The 24,729-nt window shown below is 38.1% G+C and overlaps 1 protein-coding gene across 4 annotated transcripts in view; it reads left to right on the top strand.

Annotated features, from left to right (window-relative positions):
- Window positions 1–24,729, top strand: part of LOC113047540 (NACHT, LRR and PYD domains-containing protein 12) — a 45,648-nt gene that overhangs the window by 4,471 nt on the left and 16,448 nt on the right. For 2 of the 4 annotated variants that reach the window (XM_026208906.1, XM_026208904.1), the window contains exons 2-7: window positions 6,493–8,046; window positions 10,521–10,631; window positions 11,291–13,228; window positions 20,252–20,425; window positions 20,997–21,170; window positions 24,549–24,698. In XM_026208906.1, coding sequence (XP_026064691.1) covers window positions 6,530–8,046; window positions 10,521–10,631; window positions 11,291–13,228; window positions 20,252–20,425; window positions 20,997–21,170; window positions 24,549–24,698 — 4,064 coding nt within the window. In that variant the 5' untranslated portion in view covers window positions 6,493–6,529. Of the gene's footprint in view, window positions 1–6,492; window positions 8,047–10,520; window positions 10,632–11,290; window positions 13,229–20,251; window positions 20,426–20,996; window positions 21,171–24,548; window positions 24,699–24,729 lie in introns of those variants that run through there. The other 2 variants (XR_003276296.1, XM_026208907.1) reach the window with 2 other exon arrangements.

Here is a 24,729-nt window from a genome sequence, read left to right as displayed (position 1 = left end):
AATGATTGAATCCACTGTAGATGGCTTCCATCGGGTCCCGTCGGGTTCGGGCATAGATCTTCAGCTCTAGTCTGAACACACCACTCCACAAACCCACCAGACACCTCATTAAGCACAGAGCAATTTTTAACACCACTTACTAACATAAAGATATAACACCATACCAAAATAAAGTGCAATTTTTTTATTGAAATTATAATTAAATGGGTCATATGATGCGATTAAGTTTTCCTTTCTCTTTGGAGTGTTACAAGCTGATTGCGCATAGATAAGATCCCTGAAGTTGCACAGACTAAAGTCTCAAAACCAAAGAGATATTCTTATCAAAGTTAAGACTCTGCCGCGCTCTCCTTAAACTGCTCATTCAAACACGCCCACACGTCTACGTCACGGTGTGGAAATATTGCATAATTCCGTCCAAATGTTCAAGCAAAGAAAGAAGGCATGGTTTCAGGAACCGCTGGGGTGTGACCACTCATGAAGGTGAAGCTACCGTGCCGCCATATTGGTAATCCCTAGTATTCCCATACATTCCATTCAGTTAATAAGAAATCATACAAATGTAATGAGAAAACATCACCTAACAAGCCAGTGTTTTTATCTCTGTACATTCTTACAATGCAAACACCCTAGGCATGTAAACAGTTTTTTTTTAAATGTCTGGAATTTTCCCGACTTATTAAAAAGCTATGTTCATTACAGTAGTGAACATCATGAACAATGATTAACATCAGATGGACACGGCCTCAACATGTACAGTGGGGAAAATATTTAGTCAGCCACCAATTGTGCAAGTTCTCCCATTTAAAAAGATGAGAGAGGCCTGTAATTTTCATCATAGGTACACTTCAACTGTGAGAGACAAAATGTAAAAAAAAATCTAGAAAATCACATTGTAGGATTTTTTTTATGATTTTATTTGCAAATTTTGGTGGAAAATAGTTCTTTAAGAGGCTCCTCTATCCTCCAGTTGTTATCAGTATAAAAGACACCTGTCCACAACCTCAAACAGTCACACTCCAAACTCCAAACACTATGGCTGAGACCAAAGAGCTGTCAAAGGACACCAGAAACAAAATTGTAGACCTGCACCAGACTGGCAAGACTGAAACTGCAATAGGTAAAAAGGGACCTGGACGACTGATCCGTGTAAAGGAAAGAATGAATGGTGCCATGTATCGAGAGATTTTGACTGGAAACCTCCTTCCATCAGCAAGGGCCATGAAGATGAAACATGGCTGGGTCTTTCAGCATGACAATGATCCTAAACACATCACCTGGGTAACGAAGAAGTGGCTTCGTAAGAAGCATTTCAAGGTCCTGGAGTGGCCTAGCCAGTCTCCAGATCTCAACCCCATAAAAAAATCTTTGGAGGGAGTTAAAAGTGTGTGTTGCCCAAAAACATCACTCCTCTAGAGGAGATCTGCATGGAGGAATGTGCCAAAATACCAGCAACATTGTGTGAAAACCTTGGGAAGACTTACAGAAAAAGTTTGACATCTGTCATTGCCAACAAAGGGTATATACTGTATCAAAGTATTGAGATAAACTTACGTTATTGACCAAATACTTATTTTCCACCTTAATTTTCAAATAAATTCATTAAAATCCTACAATGTTATTTGCTGGATTTTTTTTTTGTTACATTTTGTCTCTCATAGTTGAAGTGTACCTATGATGAAAATTACAGGCCTCTCTCATCTTTTTAAATGGGAGAACTTGCACAATTGGTGGCTGACTAAATACTTATTTTCCCCACTGTACAGTATATAACAAATGACAAATTGCTTGTTCTGAAATCTGAAGGAAGTTGTATGCTTTGTATACACATTCATAGGGTTCGGTACCGAACAGTTCCCGGGCAAATTGCAAATGGAAGTGATCATCCCTATCCCTATCCCGTTGGAGTGGGGACTTCGGAGTGAGCAGATCACATGAGTGCCATTGTGTAGTCCTTAGGAATTAGCTTTACAAAAGGAGCGACAAATTTTCCTCTTTATCTTCAGCTGGGATGTTCCAGTGACAACACGACCGTCAGCAGATGTCAATGTTTTACTGTCATAAAAGTCTTTTTATCATTGTTTGTTAAACACTATATATATATATATATATATATATATATATATATATATATAATATATATATATATATATATATATATATATATATATATATATATATATTAGGGGTGTAACGATACGCGTATTCGTATTGAACCGTTCGGTACGACGCTTTCGGTTCGGTACGCGGTACGCATTATGTATACCGAACGGTTCGTTGGAGTAATTAATTATATTTGGAGAAAAAAAAAAAAGAGAGAGAGATAGAAATATAATGATATGCGTTCAACAAGGTAGCCCAATAACCCAAACAACGTAACAGGCAACGCCCCTGACACTCCCGAAGAAGAAAAAAACACCATCTTATATGTTTATGTTAGGCTACTCAGCAGGCGCTCGCTCACTCAGTACGCGCTGAAGGCTCGTTGCAAAATAGCCAATGCGTTTAACAGACTAGAAATGAGAAGATCCTCCAATAACCAACAGGTCTGGTGTTTGGGTGCACTTTGGATTCCCTTTAAGCTATAATGGTGATGGCAAGAGAGCGCTCGGGCAGAAGCGCTCATGAGGCGTCTGTCTTTGCTAAGCAACAATGACGTGCTCTCTCCATGAGACGCGGAAATTTCAGCGAAGGATAAATAGATTTCCTGCTCTAAAAATCGCTTGCAGTAGCTCTGCTACTAAATTTATTTCAAAATTGCAATCCATATACAACTATGATCAGCTGTTCCTTCATCTTGGCTGAGCTCTCAACCTTGTTACGGGAAAGGATGAAGCTGATTGGTTAGTTCTTGTCACATGACCCGCGGTGCGCTTGCGGCATTCTGAAAAGTTGAGATGTTTTTACATTTTGCTGTATCTAAAACGTATCGAACCGAACCGAACCGAACCGTGACATCAGTGTATCGTATCGAACCGAACCGTGAATTTTGTGAACCGTTACACCCCTAATATATATATATATATATATATATATATATATATATATATATATATTAGTACAGACCAAAAGTTTGGACACACTTTCTCATTCATAGTTTTCTTTATTTTCATGACTATGAAAATTGTAGATTCACACTGAAGGCATCAAAACTATGAATTAACACATGTGGAATTATATATGGAATTATATGCATAACAAAAAAGTGTGAAACAACTGAAAATGTCATATTGTAGGTTCTTCAAAGTAGCCACCTTTTGCTTTGATTACTGCTTTGCACACTCTTGGCGTTCTCCTGATGAGCTTCAAGAGGAAGTCACCTGAAATGCTCTTCCAACAGTCTTGAAGGAGTTCCCCAAGAGATGCTTAGCACTTGTTGGCCCTTTTGCCTTCAGTCTGCGGTCCAGCTCACCCCTAAACCATCTCGACTGGGTTCAGGTCCGGTGACTGTGGAGGCCAGGTCATCACTCTCCTTCTTGGTCAAATAGCCCTAGATGCCTTCAGTGTGACTCTACAATTTTCATAGTCATGAAAATAAAGAAAACTCTTTGAATGAGAAGGTGTGTCCAAACTTTTGGTCTGTACTGTATATAGATATAGATATATAGATTTTATGTTCGCGTTCATCAGTGAATCTGCTGACGGACACGTGCTGCGCTGTCACAGGAATATCCCAGCTGAAGATAATGAGGAAATAATGTCGTTCCATTTGCCAAGTGCATTCCTAACCAGTACATAATGACATCCACGTGCTCTGCTCACTCGAAAGTCCCTTCTCCAAGGGGATGGGGATGATCACTTCCATTTGAAATTTGCCCGGGAACCATTCTGTACCGAAACGAATACCTACACAGCTCTACAAGTTCACCGTGTACAGTTATTCATTATTTATATAATTTTGTTATAGTGTTTTTATTCGTACAGTAGGCGCTAACTGAAATTTTTTTCAACAATTTCGTTAACGGCATTCATTTTGAAGCAGGTAATGATTTCAATGGTGGGGTACAGCATACAACATTTTACATGGAAACGTAATGCTAGTAAACATATTTGCACAATCTAAGAGGGTCTGAAATGTTGCTCAATCAGGACATTGAAATATACACTTAATAATTTATTTAGATAAATAACTGACTACATACAGTACAGACATGAAGCTTTATTTCAAGATAAGTTAAGCGTTTCATTGCAGTATAGAGCAATACAGTTACAGAGGCTATTTTTTCTTTTTATTTATTTATATAAATGTTTTGATACTAATAGGTTAATGCTTAGTAATTCCTGAATAATTCCGTACATAAAGAAATAGACTATATTTTGTGTTGGATCGTTAGGGCTACCTGTGTCAGCAGTCACACCCATCTTAACCAAACACATTCTATATGAGAAAAATCTGATTTATATGCATAAAATAAACACAATGTTATAATGTACAATTGCACAAAAGACTTTAAATGCACAAGCAAACTTAACTGTGCTAGTTGTGTGGATCCGATGTGGAAACTCTCTTCTCTTAACAACGCGAACAAAGATTCCATTACATTATTTTACAGTAGCTAAAAATATTCTTGTTTGCTGTAACCCGACCAACACTGTCAATTTAGGACCGACTCATTTTCTTTTTTTTCTTTTTTTTTTTGCTTTTTGTCCAACCGACTTGCCGGTTGTACATTTGCCTTAAGACCGACCAATTTTTTTTTTTTACTCTTCAAACAACTAATACAAAAGCAATAAAATAATATTAATTATATTTTATTAAGTATTGTAAATATACAAAATTGCCTAGGTCTACATACAAATGAAGACTACGTTCTTTCTTTTAAATAAAAACCCGTGACGTCATCTATGTTTACACGGATGTCACACTATGGCCTGTGCGTTCGCTTCGTCTCATATTCTCAAACACTGTCAGAGTCAACGGTTCGCACTTGGTAATGATGGCTGTGGCTGCAGTAAACTAAATGTTCGCGGTCACTGTTCAAAGTCATACGGGTTCGGGCACCATAATACATCTAAAACATTCATTAAAAACAGTTTGACACAGATTTAACTTGGCACGAAGTTCTGGAAAAACTGTGCCCAGATCTTTTCCCATCCCTTCTCCCATCTAGTCTAAACGTGATCGTGTCGTCTGTCACTTTATGTTCGAAAATCAATTGCATGAATGAATTGGACCAACCGACACAAGTTTCGAAAACAAAAATAGGACATTTATTTTAACGGCCTTCTCTCGGAGCGCGTTTTTTTTTTTTAACACTTCACACAGCAACTGCAGCTTCGGACACACACGCAAATAATACTTCTGCACAGTGTTTCTCTTTTTACAACAGAAATGTGAATTCTGCCGGTATTCGGGTTAGAATCGCCAATGCCATTTTTTTGTTGTTGAAATTTCTAATCGTAAACACAGCCATGTTGAAGCCTGCAGTAAATGTTTTGCATTATGACAGTCCACTGTTTATTTTTTTTAGAGATTGTTTCACTCCTGTTTGTCATTGTGCACGTAACTTAACGCCAATAAATCATCAGAAATATTGGTCTTTACCAATATATTGAATCTTTACATTTGTCCTGCCTGTTTACCTATAATTGTTGTTATTTGTCGTATAAAACGTATTTAGACATGCAAAATCGATTTTACAATCGATTCAATGAACACTTGTCTCTCAAATCAAACAGGATTTTTTTTCACAAAAGTGACAACCCAAGAAAGCAAAGTAAATGGTCTCTCATTTGTAGGTTGCAGTGACACCTAGAGTTGGATGCAAATAAAACAGTATGACAGTCCCTCTTTTTTTTTCTCACCTGAAATTTATGCAATAAACGTGTTTTTGACAAAGATTTAAATTTGTTTGTGGTCTATATAGCCTGCATCAAAAACCCGAAGGCACGGGTTGAAACCCCAGCCAGTGATGTCACGATATGCTACTTTGTTTAAATTCATAACTATGTAATAACCATCACCAAAATAAACTTTTTTTTACATTGAAACTTGAAAAAATATATATATACCTACCTACCAACCTTTTTTTTTTTTTTACTGCAAACCAAAATATTTTTAGGATGGCCTAATAATCTCATTATAATGTGACAGACTTTGCCTGCACATGTTGCAGTTCACTGTGTTTCATTTTCAAAGTGTTTCCAATGATATTTCAAGCAATTAAAAACCATCATGGTGAACAGTGCACATCTAAAATGTCTCTGCAGAAAATAATGCATTATTTATCGGCTCTAAGATATCGGGCAAATTATCTTAGCGGTTCGATAACAAAAACCGAAATATTTATCACAGATATCAATATGGTTTATATATTGATATTCATTTATTGTGCATCCCTATTTAAAATGCTCTCTGGTGGGATGGAATTGCACATAGTTTACAGACAGTCTGCTGTAAATTAAATGTTGTTTACAGATTGGGTAAAATCTAATTTATTTTTTTTACTTAAGCATATCAAAAAGAACAATGTTTCCTGTTTCCACATACAGACCTGAAATCAAGCTTAACATCAATGAGGAAGAAAAGATGAACTCTAAAGCCAGTGAAATGAGTGTGTGTGAGGAGAGAGAGCAGGAGGCTCCTGATCACCCTCAGAGAGCAGCATCTCCAGGATTCAGCTTTGTGTCAATGAAGAGTAACAACTCCATGAATATTCCTCCTGTTCTCGGTGATGTTCACCCTCAGAGAGCAGCATCTCCAGGATTCAGCTGTGTGTCTATGAAGAGTAACGACTCCATGATTATTCCTCCTGTTCTCGGTGATGTTCACCCTCAGAGAGCAGGGTCTCCAGGATTCAGCTGTGTGTCTATGAAGAGTAACGACTCCATGATTATTCCTCCTGGACTCAGTGATCACGCTCCGAGAGTATCATCTCCAGGATTCAGCTGTGTGTCAATGAAGAGTAACGACTCCATGATTATTCCTCCTGTTCTCGGTGATGTTCACCCTCAGAGAGCAGCATCTCCAGGATTCAGCTGTGTGTCAATGAAGAGTAACAACTCCATGATTATTCCTCCTGTTCTCGGTGATGTTCACCCTCAGAGAGCAGCATCTCCAGGATTCAGCTGTGTGTCAATGAAGAGTAACGACTCCATGATTATTCCTCCTGTTCTCGGTGATGTTCACCCTCAGAGAGCAGCATCTCCAGGATTCAGCTGTGTGTCTATGAAGAGTAACGACTCCATGATTATTCCTCCTGGACTCAGTGATCACGCTCCGAGAGTATCATCTCCAGGATTCAGCTGTGTGTCAATGAAGAGTAACGACTCCATGATTATTCCTCCTGTTCTCGGTGATGTTCACCCTCAGAGAGCAGCATCTCCAGGATTCAGCTGTGTGTCAATGAAGAGTAACGACTCCATGATTATTCCTCCTGTTCTCGGTGATGTTCACCCTCAGAGAGCAGCATCTCCAGGATTCAGCTGTGTGTCAATGAAGAGTAACGACTCCATGATTATTCCTCCTGTTCTCGGTGATGTTCACCCTCAGAGAGCAGGGTCTCCAGGATTCAGCTGTGTGTCTATGAAGAGTAACGACTCCATGATTATTCCTCCTGTTCTCGGTGATGTTCACCCTCAGAGAGCAGCATCTCCAGGATTTAGCTGTGTGTCTATGAAGAGTAACGACTCCATGATTATTCCTCCTGTTCTCGGTGATGTTCACCCTCAGAGAGCAGCATCTCCAGGATTTAGCTGTGTGTCTATGAAGAGTAACGACTCCATGATTATTCCTCCTGTTCTCGGTGATGTTCACCCTCAGAGAGCAGCATCTCCAGGATTCAGCTGTGTGTCAATGAAGAGTAACGACTCCATGATTATTCCTCCTGTTCTCAGTGATGTTCACCCTCAGAGAGCAGCATCTCCAGGATTCAGCTGTGTGTCTGTGAAGAGTAACGACTCCATGATTATTCATCCTGTTCTCGGTGATGTTCACCCTCAAAGAGCATCATCTCCAGGATTCAGCTGTGTGTCTGTGAAGAGTAACGACTCCATGATTATTCATCCTGAACTCGGCGATGGACCTGCTGTGACCTCTCACCATTTGTGAGTAATATTCACTATCTGCTGTGGATGTGAAATTATAACATGATGAATCATTCATGAAATAACTTTCTCTGAAACATGGACATTAGTAAATCACATTGTAAAGAAAAAAAGAGAGAAATATTAAGTTAGTTAAAAAAAAATTAATCCGCGTGCAAATGTTCTTAACTATCTTTCCAGTAATGTGATTTAAAGGTCAGAGCGAGGTGACTTTAGTAACTGTAGAAGTTGTATCAAAATTTAGCTGTTTGGAAAAACTCCACAAACATGGGTAAGGATTTGTAGAAAATGTTGACATGTAGTTGTAAAGTTACTATCAAAATAAAGTGTTTCTGGTCACTAAGCTCAGAATCCCTTGAACCTCATAAAACAGCATTATTGTATCCCTTATGCTATAAACATAGACGTTTAATTCATAAACTTTCCCACTTACATTATTTTCCTTGAGGGGTCAGAATGATTCTGAACTGAAGGCTGTTGGACCTAATTTAAAAATAGCTTGCTACACTGAGATAGAAATATGGAGTTTATCTATCAGGAGTCCTGACAGATGCTCATTCACAGAGAGTTTAAGGTATAATAGCAGGTTAAAGGGACTCATGTGGTCATGATAGCTTCATTTTGTAAGGTAATATTACCAGCTGAAGTATCTCAGTACAACTTAATCACAATACCACCCATGTTTTATTATCTTCCACAGCTCGTGTTTCACAAGTAAGAATATTTACATTGTGCATCATACTGTCATTTAGTAAAAAGTGTGGCACTGCCCTCTTGTGCCTGCTACAAGCTGATATACCAATCAACCATTCATATACCATTCACCATAAAAAGGCTAAAGAAGTTTAGTTAATATATATATATATATATATTAGGGGTGTAACGGTTCACAAAATTCACGGTTCGGTTCGATTCGATTCGAAACACTGATGTCACGGTTCGGTTCGGTTCGGTACGTTTTAGATACAGCAAAATGTAAAAACATCTCAACTTTTCAGAATGCCGCAAGCGCACCGCGGGTCATGTGACAAGAACTAACCAATCAGCTTCATCCTTTCCCGTAACAACGTTGAAAGCTCAGCCAAGATGAAGGATCAGCTGATCATAGTTGTATATGGATTGCAATTTTGAAATAAATTTAGTAGCAGAGCTACTGCAAGCGATTTTTAGAGCTGCAAATCCATTTATCCTTCGCTGAAATTTCCGCGTCTCATGGAGAGAGCACGTCATTGTTGCTTAGCAAAGACAGACGCCTCATGAGCGTTTCTGCCCAAGCGCTTTGGAAAGGAGTAGAAAGACGCGCCTAGTGTTTTCCACATGTTTTTAGGCGCGATATGTGAACGGCCCCTAAGACGCTCTCTCACTCAGTATGCGATGAAGGCTCGTTGCAAAATGTCGAATGCATTTAACAGACCAGAAATATAAGATCCTAAAATAACCAACAGGTCTGGTGTTTGGGTGCACTTTGGAATCCCTGTAAGCTATAATGGTGATGACCGAATGAATGGTAAATAGTAAGGTCTCATATCCACGGCTATAACGTAAATGAAGCCTATACCGATCGCCGCGGTGATGTCTTTTGCCCTGTTTGAATCAGTTGGAAATGTCGGTCTAAATGTTTCTCCTTTTTTTCGTCTTTTCCCAGATACTGACACAATAAGGTGATGTCGGCGTAAATGAGTTAACATGTTTCAAGTATTCCCGCTGGTGTTTTTTTTTTATCCACCACTCTCTTGCCATCACCATTATAGCTTAAAGCCATTACAGCTTTCTGGTCTGTTAAACGCATTGGCCATTTTGCAACGAGCCTTCAGCATGTACTGAGTGAGCGAGCGCCTGACTAAGTAGCCTAAAATAAACATAAGATGGTGTTTTTTTTTCTTCTTCGGGGGTGTCAGGGGCGTTGCCTGTTGCGTCGTTTGGGTTGTTGGGCTACCTTGTTGAACGCATATCATTATATTTCTCTTTTTTGTTTTTTTTTCAAATATAATTAATTAGTCCAACGAACCGTTTGGTATACATAATGCTTACCGAACCGAAAGTCTCGTACCGAACAGTTCAATACGAATATGCGTATCGTTACACCCCTAATATATATATATATATATATATTCACATAAAAAGAAAGCTTAAGGAAAAGATGCACAAGATGGAATATTTGGATTCAAGTCAATGTATTCTAATTTCTTGTTTGTTCTTATTGTTGTTTTTTTCTCCACTATGGTGTCCTTCTTCACTACAACTTTACTACCAAACAACATATTTAGCCTTTCTAGGTTAACATTAATTAAACAAACCTAACATTGTTTAATAATAGTTTTTTTTATTTGCTTCTTATTTGGTGTGTCCTACAGTAATTTGTAATTCATTAAATATTGTATCCTGTTAAAGAAATAAATTAATAAAACATCTGTTTTCTCTCTGTTATAAGTACACTGCTATTAGTCAAACTGTCTAAAATGTCTTTTTCTCAGCCTCATCAGCAGGAAGAGGAAGAGAGAAGAGTCTCCAGCATCCAACAGTTTGTCCATGAAAAACCACCCACACATGTTCAGTAAGAGTGCAGTGCACTTGTACTCTGTTAAGTAAGTATGATCATGAAGCTGATAATGTCATATTATGAGTGAATGGAAAATGAGGTGAATGAAAAGATTATGGAAAGCATCTGTGATTTTGATTATAATTCAGGATGTTAAATGAGTTGATGGAGAATAGGTGGTGCTTTACTGCTGTCAGGGACACATTCAGGATGGATATTATTTACATGTAATGTTTTTACATGTGTTTTGACCACCTCCATGTGTGGTTTCAGTGATCTGATAGCAAAATGTTTTAAATTGCTTTCCCACCTGTTTTTAGCACTGACCCCTTGTGATTGCATCACCAAAAATGGCTCTTAATATCGGTTAGAAATGTAATTCAACTTTAATTGTATAGTGCTTTTTTTAGTATAGATTTGATCTAAAGATGCTAGATTAAGCCTTTCCTGTGAAACCGGGGGAATGAGTTGGAAACAATGTTGTGGGAAGCACAATTCTGCTCTGCATACATGCAGCTTCTGTGCTGCTTCCACTCTTGTTACACCTTGAGCGTTTTATGCTTCTGTGATTCTTTCTGACATTTCTTTGTTAGACGTCTGTTTACACAGGAATTATTTCACAAATGTCACATGGGTTAGATGATTTAATGTCACATTGACAGAATCCTTTAAATAAACAGGTTGTTTGTTTTGGTGTGTTTTCAGTGATTGGAGAGCTGACCAGATCAGACATGTGTCCTCACAGACTGGCACATCCTCCTGCTATCAGAACCACATCAGTCATCATGACACAGAAGCAGCTCTGCAGCTCGATTCTCATCAACCAGAGCATGATGATCTGCAGAGAGTCAAAGACCAGCACAAAACCAGCATGAAGAACAAGTATGAGAGCTTATTTGAGGGAGTCAAACTACAAGAGAATCAAACCCTCCTGAACAGTATTTACACACAGCTGTACATCATAGAGGGAGAGAGTGAAGGAGTGAATGAAGAACATGAAGTGCTACAGATGGAGAAAAGTTACAGGACACTCCAAGACACTCCAATCAACTGCAATGACATCTTTAATCCTTTACCTGAACCAGGAGATGAGGAGAAGAGAAGAGAGAAGAAAGACACAATAAAGACTGTTCTTACTAAAGGCATCGCTGGAATTGGAAAAACCGTCTCTGTGCAGAAGTTCATTCTGGACTGGGCCGAGGGAAAAGCCAATCAGGATGTAGATTTCATGTTTGTGCTTACATTTAGAGAAATGAACTTGATTGAAGATCATCAGTACAGTCTTCACAGACTTCTGCTTGACTTTCATCCTGAACTTCAAGATCTGGACTCAAAGATTTATGATGAATGTAAAGTTGTGTTCATCTTTGATGGTCTGGATGAAAGCAGAATTACACTGATGTTTTCAGACAGTCAGAAAGTTTCTGATGTGACTGAGATTTCATCAGTGGGTCTGTTGATGTCTAACCTCCTGAGAGGAGATCTGCTTCCCTCTGCTCTCATCTGGATCACCACCAGACCAGCAGCAGCCAATCAGATCCCCTCTAACTACATCAACCGTGTGACAGAGATTCAGGGATTCAATGACCCTCAGAAGGAGGAATATTTCAGGAAGAGAATCAGTGACGAGCATCAAGCCAGCAGAATCATCTCACACATCAGAAGAGCAAGAAGCCTCCACATCATGTGTCACATACCCGTCTTCTGCTGGATCTCATCCACTGTGCTTCAAAACATCCTGAAACAAGATCTCAGTGCAGAAATCCCTCAAACTCTGACTGAAATGTACATCTACTTCCTGCTCATTCAAACAAAGATGAGGAACCAGAAGTATGAAGAGCGACATCCAGAGAAACTCCTGCAGTCCAACAGAGAAGTGATTGTGAAACTTGCTGAACTGGCTTTCAATCAGCTGATGAAGGGGAATGTGATGTTTTATGAGGAGGACCTGAGAGAGAGCGGTATAGACGTCACTGACGCCTCGGTGTATTCTGGGATCTGCACTGAGATCTTTAGAGAGGAATCTGTGATTTATCAGAGGAAGGTTTACAGCTTTGTTCATCTGAGCTTTCAGGAGTTTTTTGCAGCACTGTATGTGTTTTTCTGCTATTTACACAAGAACAGTGAGGTTCTGAAGATGTTCCTGACAGGAAAGAACAGAACTCAGTGTGAGAAAGTTTCTCTGGATGTGTTTCTGAAGGAAGCAGTGAATAAAGCCTTGAGCAGTGAAAATGGACACCTGGATCTCTTCCTTCGGTTTCTTCATGGCGTCTCACTGGAGTCCAATCAGAGACTCTTACAGGAAGTACTGATACACACAGAGAACAACCCAGAGAACATCAAGAAAATAACCCAAAACCTCAAACGAGGTCAAAAAAACAATATCAGTCCTGAAAGATGGATGAATCTGACACACTGCTTGATTGAGATGAAAGATGATTCTGTTATTAAAGAAATGCAGGCGTTTTTAAACTCTAAAACAAAAAGAAAAAAGCTCTCTCTTGCACAATGTTCAACTTTGGCAAACATAATCCTGATGTCAGAGGAGGCGCTGGATGAGTTTGATATTAAACAGTACAATATCAACGCTAGAGAGGGTCGATGGAGACTGTTACCTGCTGTGAGGAACTGCAGAAAAGCTGTGTGAGTATGAACATCATATTGCAATATAAACATAATTTGAAAGAGGTGGTAATAGAGGTTTGATGATATTTTCTGGACTTGTGTTGACAAGCATAACACATAATGGATTTTAGTTATGGCTGTGCTGGTCAATGTGACAACTGGCCCAATGTTGGGGTACGGCAAAACAAATATGGATATTATGGCTATTAGGACACAGATAAAGTACTGTGTTATGTTTAGAAAGTAAAAAAATGATTTGCAGCCAATTGTTATATCATGACCATGGAAACATTTGAATTCTTGTTGAATGGGAGAGATTTCTGAGGACATAAAATTTAATTAAGCCATATCCAGTTTTGTGTTCTGGTCTGAGGTCTGGTCGCTCAGATTTTCACAAATTTAACAGTGTCCCATGAGTTATTCCACAAAATAAGGAATCTCTTGTTTCTTTTCCCAAATAGTCACTGTCTCACTTGCACATCCTTCACTGGGGGAAAATAAAACACTTCGGAAAAAAACGGTCATGAAAAAGCTATATTAATATTTTTCTCCCCTTGCACCTTTTTTTAATGTTGAATATCCTTGTTGAATGAAACATTCATTAATTTTCAGATGGTTAACATTTAAACTGATAGAATACAATAAATTGCTTCATTTAGAGACTAAACCAAGTGCTGTCGAAGCACATGTAAATTGTGTATGTTTGGCTTTTTCACCACATTTTAGCTTGTAACTAAACATAAAAACCATAATAGATTTCATATATTTATTTAGAGCAGGTGGTCTTGATTACATTTGCACAATGTAAGATAGCACAAGATAATCCTCGCAGAGTCACAGGAAATGCTGCTTTGCTAAAGCTTCCAGGATCTCACCATTTTATAATGACGACAATAGGGTTTGTGTGATAGACCAGGGGTGGTGCCGGCACCTGTCAAGGGGGCGTGAGCATCAGTTAATTCAGAGCCATTTCCTTGAGGATTTATGAATATCAGTTAGAAAATCTTTACTCCCACTCCCACTGCTAGTCGACAGTTAGAGCAGAGTTGGCTCGAGTCTCAGTCACACTTCTTGACAATGTAAGATGATTAACAGTTAAGGGGGTCGCACACCGGACGAGAAGCGCAGCGCCGCGTCGCGTCGCGCCACGTCTTTAAAATTCGAACACATTATTCTCTATGTGAGTACACACACCGGCGGCGCCATTCGGCGTCTTTCCGCGGCGCCCAGCTACGACTCAGAACGCTGTTCAAATTTCTGCCGCGCCACAGAGCGCCATCCGCATAGTTTTATATTAAAAAACCCAAATGTTATAAACTGAAACTGAAATTAAAGTACAGCACACTTGTTTCATTCAAATAAAACATTACAAAGTGTTTGGTTACGTTTTCAGCAGCACAGTTGCCTAGACAACAGATACAACAAAACAATAACAGACTTATTATAATAACACAGATTCTTTTCATTAATTAACGTTAAAAACTCAGCTTTTATCAATTAAAATCATATATTTAAAATTAAAATAATAGATGAAGTTAAAACTCTCCCATCTTGCTGCGAAATTGAGCTCACGCATTTAGAATGTGCGCGTCCAGTGTGCGATACCTCGAGTTGTCCTACATGTGGCGCGACGCGACGCGGCGCGTCTCGTCCGGTGTGCGACCGCCTTTAGCCGTGTAGGAAATCCAACTACGGATTGGCATGTTGTTATCTCAGAAACACGTTCAGCCATCACACTGCATCAGGTAAACTGCTTACAGGTCCTTCTCAAAAAATTGGCATATTGTGATAAAGTTAATTATTTTCCATAATGTAATGATACAAATTAAACTTTCATATATTTTAGATTCATTGCACACCAACTGAAGTATTTCAGGTCTTTTATTGTTTTAATACTGATGATTTTGGCATACAGCTCATGAAAACCCGAAATTCCTGTATATATTTATGTCTCAGTATAATTACGCACCTATCCCAGGGGCAGTTCTAACCCATTTTTAGGTGGGTTTCAGCACTCCTATCTTTCAACGTATCTCCCAAAAACGATCAGGTCAGTGCTGCTTCCTCAAGAAAGTTTTTCATTCTCACATTTTTAAGTCTTGTCAGCTTAAACACTAAAGTAATTTTAAGAAATTTAAGCCCAAGACATCTCAATGCGGTACTCACATGCTGTGATAAAGCATTATTTTAGCGCAAAAGCACATTAATACAATGCACGAGCACAAATCTTTGCGCTCACACACGGATTTTCTTTGCTCTCGTGCTAAACTGGACGCGTTGAGATAAACGCTGCTTTCCCCAAGAAAGAGTGTGTGCACTCTTAAAACCTGTCTCTCCTCTCGCTCAAACTGTGTCCTGTGCATGCTCAAATCTCTCTGTGCTCATGCACTGTAGATATTAATTATTTTCACACCTGAATTAAACATTGTCAAAAGTTATCAACCAATCAAATTTCAAAGATGGATCTGTAATTTCTTTACAATTTAAAACTACTTAGTCGTAATATTAGAAATGAATGAGGTGTTTTGATGATTTGTAAATAACTCACTTTAACAGTTTTGTCAAACCCTTCTGTAAATTTATCTAAACAAAAAAAAAACATATGATTCTTAAAATGAATGTGGTCATATATTGTGTACTTTGTTTATATATATAAATATATAAAATTCACAATACAGATAACACCATACAATTTTCTTCCAATTTATTTATATATTTTGTTATTTTTTTACAAAATGAGATTTAAGACAAATTATTAATGAAAATGTGTCATTTTAGTATTAGAAAAAGACAAAATGCTCCATATTTTTTTGTGAAATTTAAATGCTATTTTAATAATATGTTTATTAATAAATTGTATTTAATAAATGTCTATTATAAACGGATCCAATATAATAATGCACATTTCTTTATCCACTGTTCACTTAAGACATAACTGACTGCGTTTACAATAATACTTGCAGAGACAATTATTTTGAAATAATTTTGTGTCTGTGTTATATTCAGAAGCTAGGATACGCGAAAGACAAATCAGTTCTGTGTAAGCCAGAAACGCTGCTCTCAGCACGTGCTTTAAATGAGTGCACGCAAGCTCCACATCGGCAAGATTTAGAAATAAGTGCAAAAGATCAACTACGAACTGTTTACCCCTTCCAGCGAGTGAACAACGCAAATCAAGTTAGGAATTTTACATCACTATTCAAGATAGCCCATCGGTCTCGGTGGAGATACACTTTGGAGCCCGACTGAAAAGCACAATAGCCCCGGGACGTGGGGCTAGCGATTTTACGAGCCCTGCACCTCAGATCTATCCAGTTTGTGAAGAATTGGTTTCCACACGGGTTTTGTTAAACAAAATAATTCTTTTTAAAGCCAATTCCTGGCTTTTTCTATTTAATTGACATAGCTAAATATTATTAAACTGGAAAGAAACTAAAGATCCATCTTTGATTGTCCAAATAATTACAGGCTCTGTTCACTCAGCCAATAATATTTCACGTAGTATTTTCATCAACAATAAAAAAATCAAGTAAAGGCCCTGCACAAATCTGTTTTGAGACTACTTTTTAAAAGTCCATAATGATAACCTTTGACAACGTTTAATTTCAGGTGCGGAAATAATTTATATTTCTAGTGCATGAGTACAGAGAGATTTGAGCGTGCACAGGACATCGTTTGAGCGAGAGGAGAGACAGGTTTTAAGTGAAATTAAACAAACTTGCGGGTGCATGTCCTAAAAGGTTGAAAACCGATGCCAATGTTGAGCTGGCATTGTGATTCCGCCTCCCACCCATCTTCCCGCAACCCGCCAAAAGAATTGACATTTATTTCAATACTTTCTCTCGCAGTTATATCGCTGGGTAATTATACTGTACTGTATATAAATTGCGGGCATTAGGGAGCTGCTATTAATATGTCGGCATTGAAATCACTTTTGAATGCACACACGTTTTTCACTTTCACTTTAAATATTCACGATCACACACACTCTGTGTGTGCTAGGCTACTGAGTGGCACTATTTACCACACATTTTACAAGATTAGATGTTTGTCAGTGGTGCTCAGAATCATCCTATCTGTCATATATGTAATTTCTTTACTCTGTTAATACAATTTTACATACTGTCATATAGCAGGCTACAGCTAGTAAGTGGCAAACATGCTTTATATGCTTCACACCCCTATTATTAATATGGGTAAATTATGAGTATTTTATGTAAAGATCTTACTTGTTTAGAGAGATTGGGGGGGGGGGGGGGGGTATTTTCCACCAATAGCCCTATCAAGTGGAAAATAGTAAAAAGTTTGAAAAAGACCAAATTCACCCAAGGGTAAAATTATGGCAGTGCTGTGTTACTTATGGTTCACTTCATAATTACATTTTTAAAATTCACTTTAATTAACTTTTCTGACTGAAAAGTGTAATATGAATAATAAACTTACAGTGTAGAATGGGATATAAGGTGAAGCATTTATCTTTGCAGGGGTGTTTGAACATGAATGAAGATACAGGGAGTCTGGGGTGGATATGTAGTGTCTTTTATTAATGTTGCTTACTATGCAAGTGTTAGATGAGAAGTTGCCAAAAACACAGAAATCACAACTACATGTATTTCCGTCTCTGCCTGCTCAAGCGCTGGCATATGTCCCAGTTCCCAGGTGCACCATGTATTTGTTTTCCAGTTCTAACACAAACATAGATGCTAGTTCAAGCTTGCATATGAAGAGTTTCAATGCAAAGGCCACTAAAAGCCATATTGGTAAAAAATGAGATAATGACACTGAGTAAATGCCCTCCACACATAGTATATGTTCATCAAGTACTTTCACTTCCAATGAGCTAAATTCCAGCCTCAACCTGTTCAGAAGTACCAGTACTTACCGTATATAGAACTTAGATCTGTCAGATTAACGCATTAATTTGTAAAAAAAAAAAAAAAAAAAACTGCAATTAAAATAATTTAATGAAGTGGCACCACCCCCAAACATGTATTTCATCTTACATTTCATATAGTTGACTGTTGACAAATATGGTGCAGGGCACAACACTATAAATATAACAACATTATAAATGTTGTTATGCCCTAAAATTTAGATATTGGTGCAAAAATGCACCTGTATGATTTTGTCTCATATTTATATCATACGATATCACACGGGCAGGCAGAGCAGTATTACACAAGTGCTGATTTTTGTTAAATGTGATTTTATAAAACCGTTAAGGAAATATTTGTAAATAAAAGTTTATATTGTGTCATATTTTAAACATAATATTATGTGTTTTTGCTCAATTTTGCAAAGAATATATTACCTTTAAAGCCACAGCAGAATTGTTGTGCATCCCCGAGCAACATAGCATTTAGTTTCTGAATGAATCCGTTTTGAACAAATCGTGTGAACCAATGATTCAAAGACCCATTCATAAAGAGAGCCATTACTGAATGAATCAGTCATATGAACAAATCGAATTAATTATATTTACCACCACCTGCTGGCAGATTTAGTTTCTTATTTAGAGTATCATTTAATTATTATTATTATTATTAAAAGGTTAGTTCAGCTACAAATGAAAATTAGGCTGCATTTGACTAACCCCCGAGGCATCCTAGGTGTATATGACTTTCTTCTTTCAGATGAATCCAGTCAGAGTTATATAAAAAATTAAAATTTTCAAGCTGTTTCATGGCACTCAGCGGGTGTTGCACTCCTTCAGTCCAAAAGACATGAAATAAAAAAGCACCGGGGGTGAACAAAGGCCTCCTGTAATGAATCAATACATTTTTGTAAGAAAAAATATGCATATTCAAAATGTAATAATCACTAAACTGCTTTGAACCAATATACTATCCTTTTCCTTTATCAATGATTTACCTTCACCTAAGTCAATAGCAACTGTTTTTACAAGGATTCTTGCAGAAACATGCATTTTGACAGTTTCCCATGAACGGAACGGAAGTGAACGGATGCTATATCTTAAATTATTGATCAATATGTAAATCTGTTAACCAGTCCTCCACTAAACCATATTTTGCTGTAGAAACCACCAGATGTTGCTAATATACTTAGTGTTAAAACATTCAAGTAATGAACCTTTTTTCGGCACAATTTCACCTCAAGCGGTACAGAAAGCCTCGATTTCACATCACTAGAATTCAGTTTTCACGTGCATCTGAATGGCTCTCACCATGTCTACAATGGGCGTGAGCGGCATGATGCGGCACAATGGGAAAACATACAGTAGAACCCATTATAATCAGTGATGCTGTATACACTGGATGTGACAGTAAATCCCTCATTTTTTATGACGTACTGACACAAAGTTTAAAGGATTTATAACAGTCACTTTGACGCATCCATTGTAGACATCGCAACTGTTACGAAAACGGTCAGTATAAATATGACAGTCAGTATACCTCAAATCGCACATCCTGTGATGTGACTATCGTGAATGTGCACATTGCAATATCGATGCAGAAACAATTTATCGTGCAGCCCTACTTAGAGGCTCTTGCATCTGAACTCTTCATATAAATCTATGATTTTATGTCATACAGTATGAAAACAATATAGACTAGAAATATTAAAAGCATATATGTTCCCACATATATCAAGTCAATTCGGTTGTTAAGTGATGACGTAAGAAGCGCTGTTTCCGGGTCCAAGCCTCAACTCGCTTCACTTGAGAATACTACCCCAGCAGCCGTTTATGAGCACGGTTTATTCATATTAATCATTTAAGCTAAAAGCTTTCAGACTTACGGTATACACTACAGTCTCCGTGCTCACAGCGTCCCAAACACAAATAATTTATATATATATATAAGACTGTTTTGTATAAACAAGAAGAAACAAAAGTATTGAAGCATCATACACATGATCTTCATGAAATATGTCACATCCGTTTTATTGGCTGGTCTTCCTCATGAAAGAAGACCAGTCAGGGAATGATCAAGAATCATTTTTTTTTTATCGTGGAAGCAATCTTATGGAAACATCATCATACAAGCAAGTCTTTTAATCAAAGTGTTTCCCTCTTTTCAGATTAACAGACTGCAATCTCACTGATCAACATTGTGAATTTGTGGCTTCAGCTCTACAATCATCAAACTCCCCCCTGAGAGAGCTGGACCTGAGTAAGAATCACCTGCAGGATTCAGCAGTAAAACTGCTCTCCGATGGACTGAAGAGTCCAAACTGTCAACTCAACATACTGAGGTTTGCCTTTCACTTTAATTTGTCCAATATGTTGATGTTCGAGTATAGTTCCATGTATATAATGTTTATGAAAAAAAAAAAACACTTTTACATGTGTACAAGATTTTTTACCAGTATCACCTGAGGTTTAGTCAAAAGGAGAGCATTCTATATAATACTACTAATAATAATAATAATCACAATAATAATAATAATAATAATAATAGTAATAATAATAATAATAATTCATTAAATTTTATATAGCGCTTTTCTAGGCACTCAAAGCGCTTTACATAGACAGGGGGTATCTCCTCATCAGTAGATCTAGTTTATGTAAATAATTCTGTTAGGAAAACATTGATTTGACTAAAAAGACTGTTTTGTATAAACGAGAAGAAACAAAAGTAGTGAAGCATCATACACATGATCTTCATGAAAGACACATGATCTTCATATTGGCTGGTCTTCCTCATGAAAGAAGACCAGTCAGGGAATGATCAAGAATCTTTTTTTTTTTTTTTTATCTTGGAAGCAATCTTATGGAAACATCATACAAGCAAGTCTTTTAATCAAAGTGTTTCCCTCTTTTCAGATTAATAGACTGTAATCTCACTGATCAACATTGTGAATTTGTGGCTTCAGCTCTACAATCATCAAACTCCCCACTGAGAGAGCTGGACCTGAGTAAGAATCACCTGCAGGATTCAGCAGTGAAACTGCTCTCCGATGGACTGAAGAGTCCAAACTGTCAACTCAACATACTGAGGTTTGCCTTTCACTTTAATTTGTCCAATATGTTGATGTTCGAGTATAGTTCCATGTATATAATGTTTATGAAAAAAAAAAAACACTTTTACATGTGTACAAGATTTTTTACCAGTATCACCTGAGGTTTAGTCAAAAGGAGAGCATTCTATATAATACTACTACTAATAATAATAATAATAACAATATTAATAATAGTAATAATAATAATAATAATTCATAAAATTTTATATAGTGCTTTTCTAGGCACTCAAAGCGCTTTACATAGACAGGGGGTATCTCCTCATCCACCTCCAGTGTGCAGCATCCACCTGGATGATGCGACGGCAGCCATAGTGCGCCAGAACGCCCACCACACACCAGCTTACTGGTGGAGAGGAGACGGAGTGATGAAGCCAATCAGTGGTTATGGAGATTGTTAGGAAGCCATGATGATCAGAGGACAATGGGCAAATTTAGCCAGGATCCCGAGGTCACACCTCTACTGTTTTCGAAAGACATCCTGGGATTTTTAATAACCACAGAGAGTCAGGACCTTGGTTTAACGTCTCATCCGAAGGACGGTGCTTGTTGACAGTATAGTGTCCCCATCACTACACTGGGGCACTAGGACCCACACAGACCACAGGTGAGCACCCCCTGCTGGCCTCACTAGCACCTCTTCCAGCAGCAACCTAGTTTTCTCAGGAGGTCTCCCATCCAGGTACTGACCAGGCTCAGCCCTGCTTCGCTTCAGTGGGCAACCGGTCTTGGGCTCCAGGGTGATATGGCTGCCGATATATTTCGTTTCGTATATTTATACCCCGAGTAGAGTGAGCCTTAACTCCCATCTGTGAGGGGAGGTCAGAGGACTCATAGGCCAGGTTGATAGCCTCAACTACCCACTGGCTGAGGGTTTGCTTAGTTGCAGGTAGACTTCTTTTGGGAGAACCATAGCACATTAGTAGTTGGTCCATCCACTTCATAGACCACGGGCAAGGTGGCCGGTCATGACCGCACCAAAGCCATTGAGGGACACATCTGTCGCTCACATTTCTAAGGCACAGAGGCAACGTTGCGTGACCTTGATAGTTCGAAGTGGATTCCCTCTCTGGGAAAATCCCTTGGTCTTGAGCCACTAGTGTAGGGGTCTCATGTACAGCAGACCAAAGGGTATCACAATGGACACACCTGCTCTGAAACTGCTTTACATTGAGTGACTGGCCTTCTCCTGACTCTCTTGACTGACGTGAGGATTGGCTTGATACAAGCAGGGGACAGACATGCCTGCATCATGGTTGAATCCCACACGACACCTAGTGGTCCTCTATAATGGAGAAAGTACACTTTTCTTGGCGTTCAGTCTCAAACCCAGCTCCCCCATGTAGGCAAGAACGACATCTTGTTGAACCGCCATCTCCTCTGATTGAGCTAAAATCAACCCATTGTTGATATAGTTTACACAGCATTCAAAATTATTATGCAAGTGATATATCAATAGGATTTCGGTTCAATAAAAAGTCAGATTTTTGTTAGTGTGGTTTTTCACATCTTTTTAAATAACTGGTATCAATCTCAGACAGATTTGTTCAATAGTATCATTTGGTAAATGGAATCCCTAAAATGAAGAGGTTGTTCCACATTATTAAGCAAGTCACAGTTCTCATGAATTATGGTGAGGAAGAAAGCTCATTCAGGAGATGAAAAGTATGAAAAATGCAATGTCTTACAAAATGCATCAAAACAAACAATATTTTGTGAAAAGCAAATAGAGATTATTGAACTGTCAAAAGATTGTGAGTGACTTAGAGCACAAAAGATCTTGATCAGATAAAGATTTATAAAGGGAAGTTTCTATCAAACAAATGAACTGTATTGTTATACCAGCTGTACAAAAGCCTCTGCTGAGCAGCGGACAGGTGTTGGAAGTTACTGGAGTCTCCAGATCCTCTCCATGCAAACTGGCAGTTGTGTGTAAAGCTGCATTTCAGTAACTGACAACCAAACCTTACAAAGAGAAACCTGCACAATGGCTGTAGAAACGCATGAAGACTTGTTTAAGTAGTAGTATTCACTTATGAATGCTGCAGTACAATTGTGATAGTCCAGATAAATGGATTTCTGATGGTTGATGAATGGCCATTCTATTCCAATGAGACTAAAACATGGAGGTGGTGGATGATGATTTGGTTGAAAAATTGTGAAGTGAGATGTAAGGTTCATAACTTAGAGCACAGAAGATCTTGGTCAGATAAAGATTTATAAAGGAAAGTTTCTGTCAAACAAATGAATGATTGCATTGCATTGTAATGCCAGCTGTAAAAAGCCACTGCTGAGCAGCGGACAGGAGTTTGAAGTTACTGGAGTTTTAAGATCCTCTCCATGCAAACTGACAGTTGTGTGTAAAGCCGCATTTCAGTAACTGCCAACCAAACCTCACAAAGAGAAACCTGCACAGTGGCTGTAGAGAAAACAGGTGGATGCAGGTGGATGCTGCACACTGGTGGTGGATGAGGAGATACCCCCTGTCTATGTAAAGTGCTTTGAGTGCCTAGAAAAACACTATATAAATGTAATGAATTATTATTATTATTATAACTGACAATTTTCTGCTGTGGTATAAAATGAAGAATAGTGCTCTTGGAAATAAAAGGATTTTCATGAAGGATAACACACTATTCCATGCTGCATAAATACCATTGTGCTAAACAATTTGAAATGTGTCTCTACAGCCACTATGCAGGTTTCTCGTTGTGAGGTTGGGTTAGCAGTGACTAAAACACAGCTTTACACACAATGATGTAGCTCCAAAACACCTGTCTGCTGCTCAATAGGTGCTTTTTTACAGATGACATTACAATACAGGTCATTTGTTTAACAGAAACTTTCCCAATAATTGATTTGGTTTTTATGAAATATTGTTTGTTTTGATGCCTTTTGCAAGACATTGCATTTTTTTTCATAACTTTCATCTTTAGAAAAAATCTTTCTTCCTCACCATATTTCATGAGAACTGTGACTTTCTTAGTAATGTGGAACAACCTTTTTAACTAGGGTTTCCATTTAACTGAGAAGACCTGGCAAACTATTTAAGAAATCTTTCTGAGATTGATACCTGCTATCTAAAAAGATGTGAAAAACCGTACAAACAAAAGTCTGACTCTTTATTGTACCAAAATCCTATTGATATATTACTTGCATAATAATTTGGAATGTGATGTAGTATGCGGATACCCTGCAGTCGCAGTGGAACCAGAGCAACATCCACACAATTCGTAAACATGCCCCAACCATCTTCAAATGATGAATGTCACAGATCTGACCTACAGGTCACCAGTGAAAAGTATTGATAGATATTTTACCATATATGTCTTTATAACATGAACACTTACTGTTGTAGATTATCTCGTTGTTTGGTGACAGAAGAAGGTTGTGCTGCTCTGTCATCAGCTCTGAGTTCAAACCCCTCACACCTAAAAGAGCTGGATCTGAGCCACAATCACCCAGGAGAATCAGCAGTGAAGCTAATCAACCAACTGGAAAAAATCAAGTAAGTAGAGCAGAATGTACGTAAAAAATAA

Source organism: Carassius auratus, chromosome 28 (assembly GCF_003368295.1).
Source record: "Carassius auratus strain Wakin chromosome 28, ASM336829v1, whole genome shotgun sequence".
In the NCBI taxonomy this organism is placed as follows: Eukaryota; Metazoa; Chordata; class Actinopteri; order Cypriniformes; family Cyprinidae; genus Carassius; species Carassius auratus.
The sequence above is the reverse complement of the archived record's forward strand: the minus strand, read 5'-3'. Positions and strand labels throughout refer to the sequence as shown.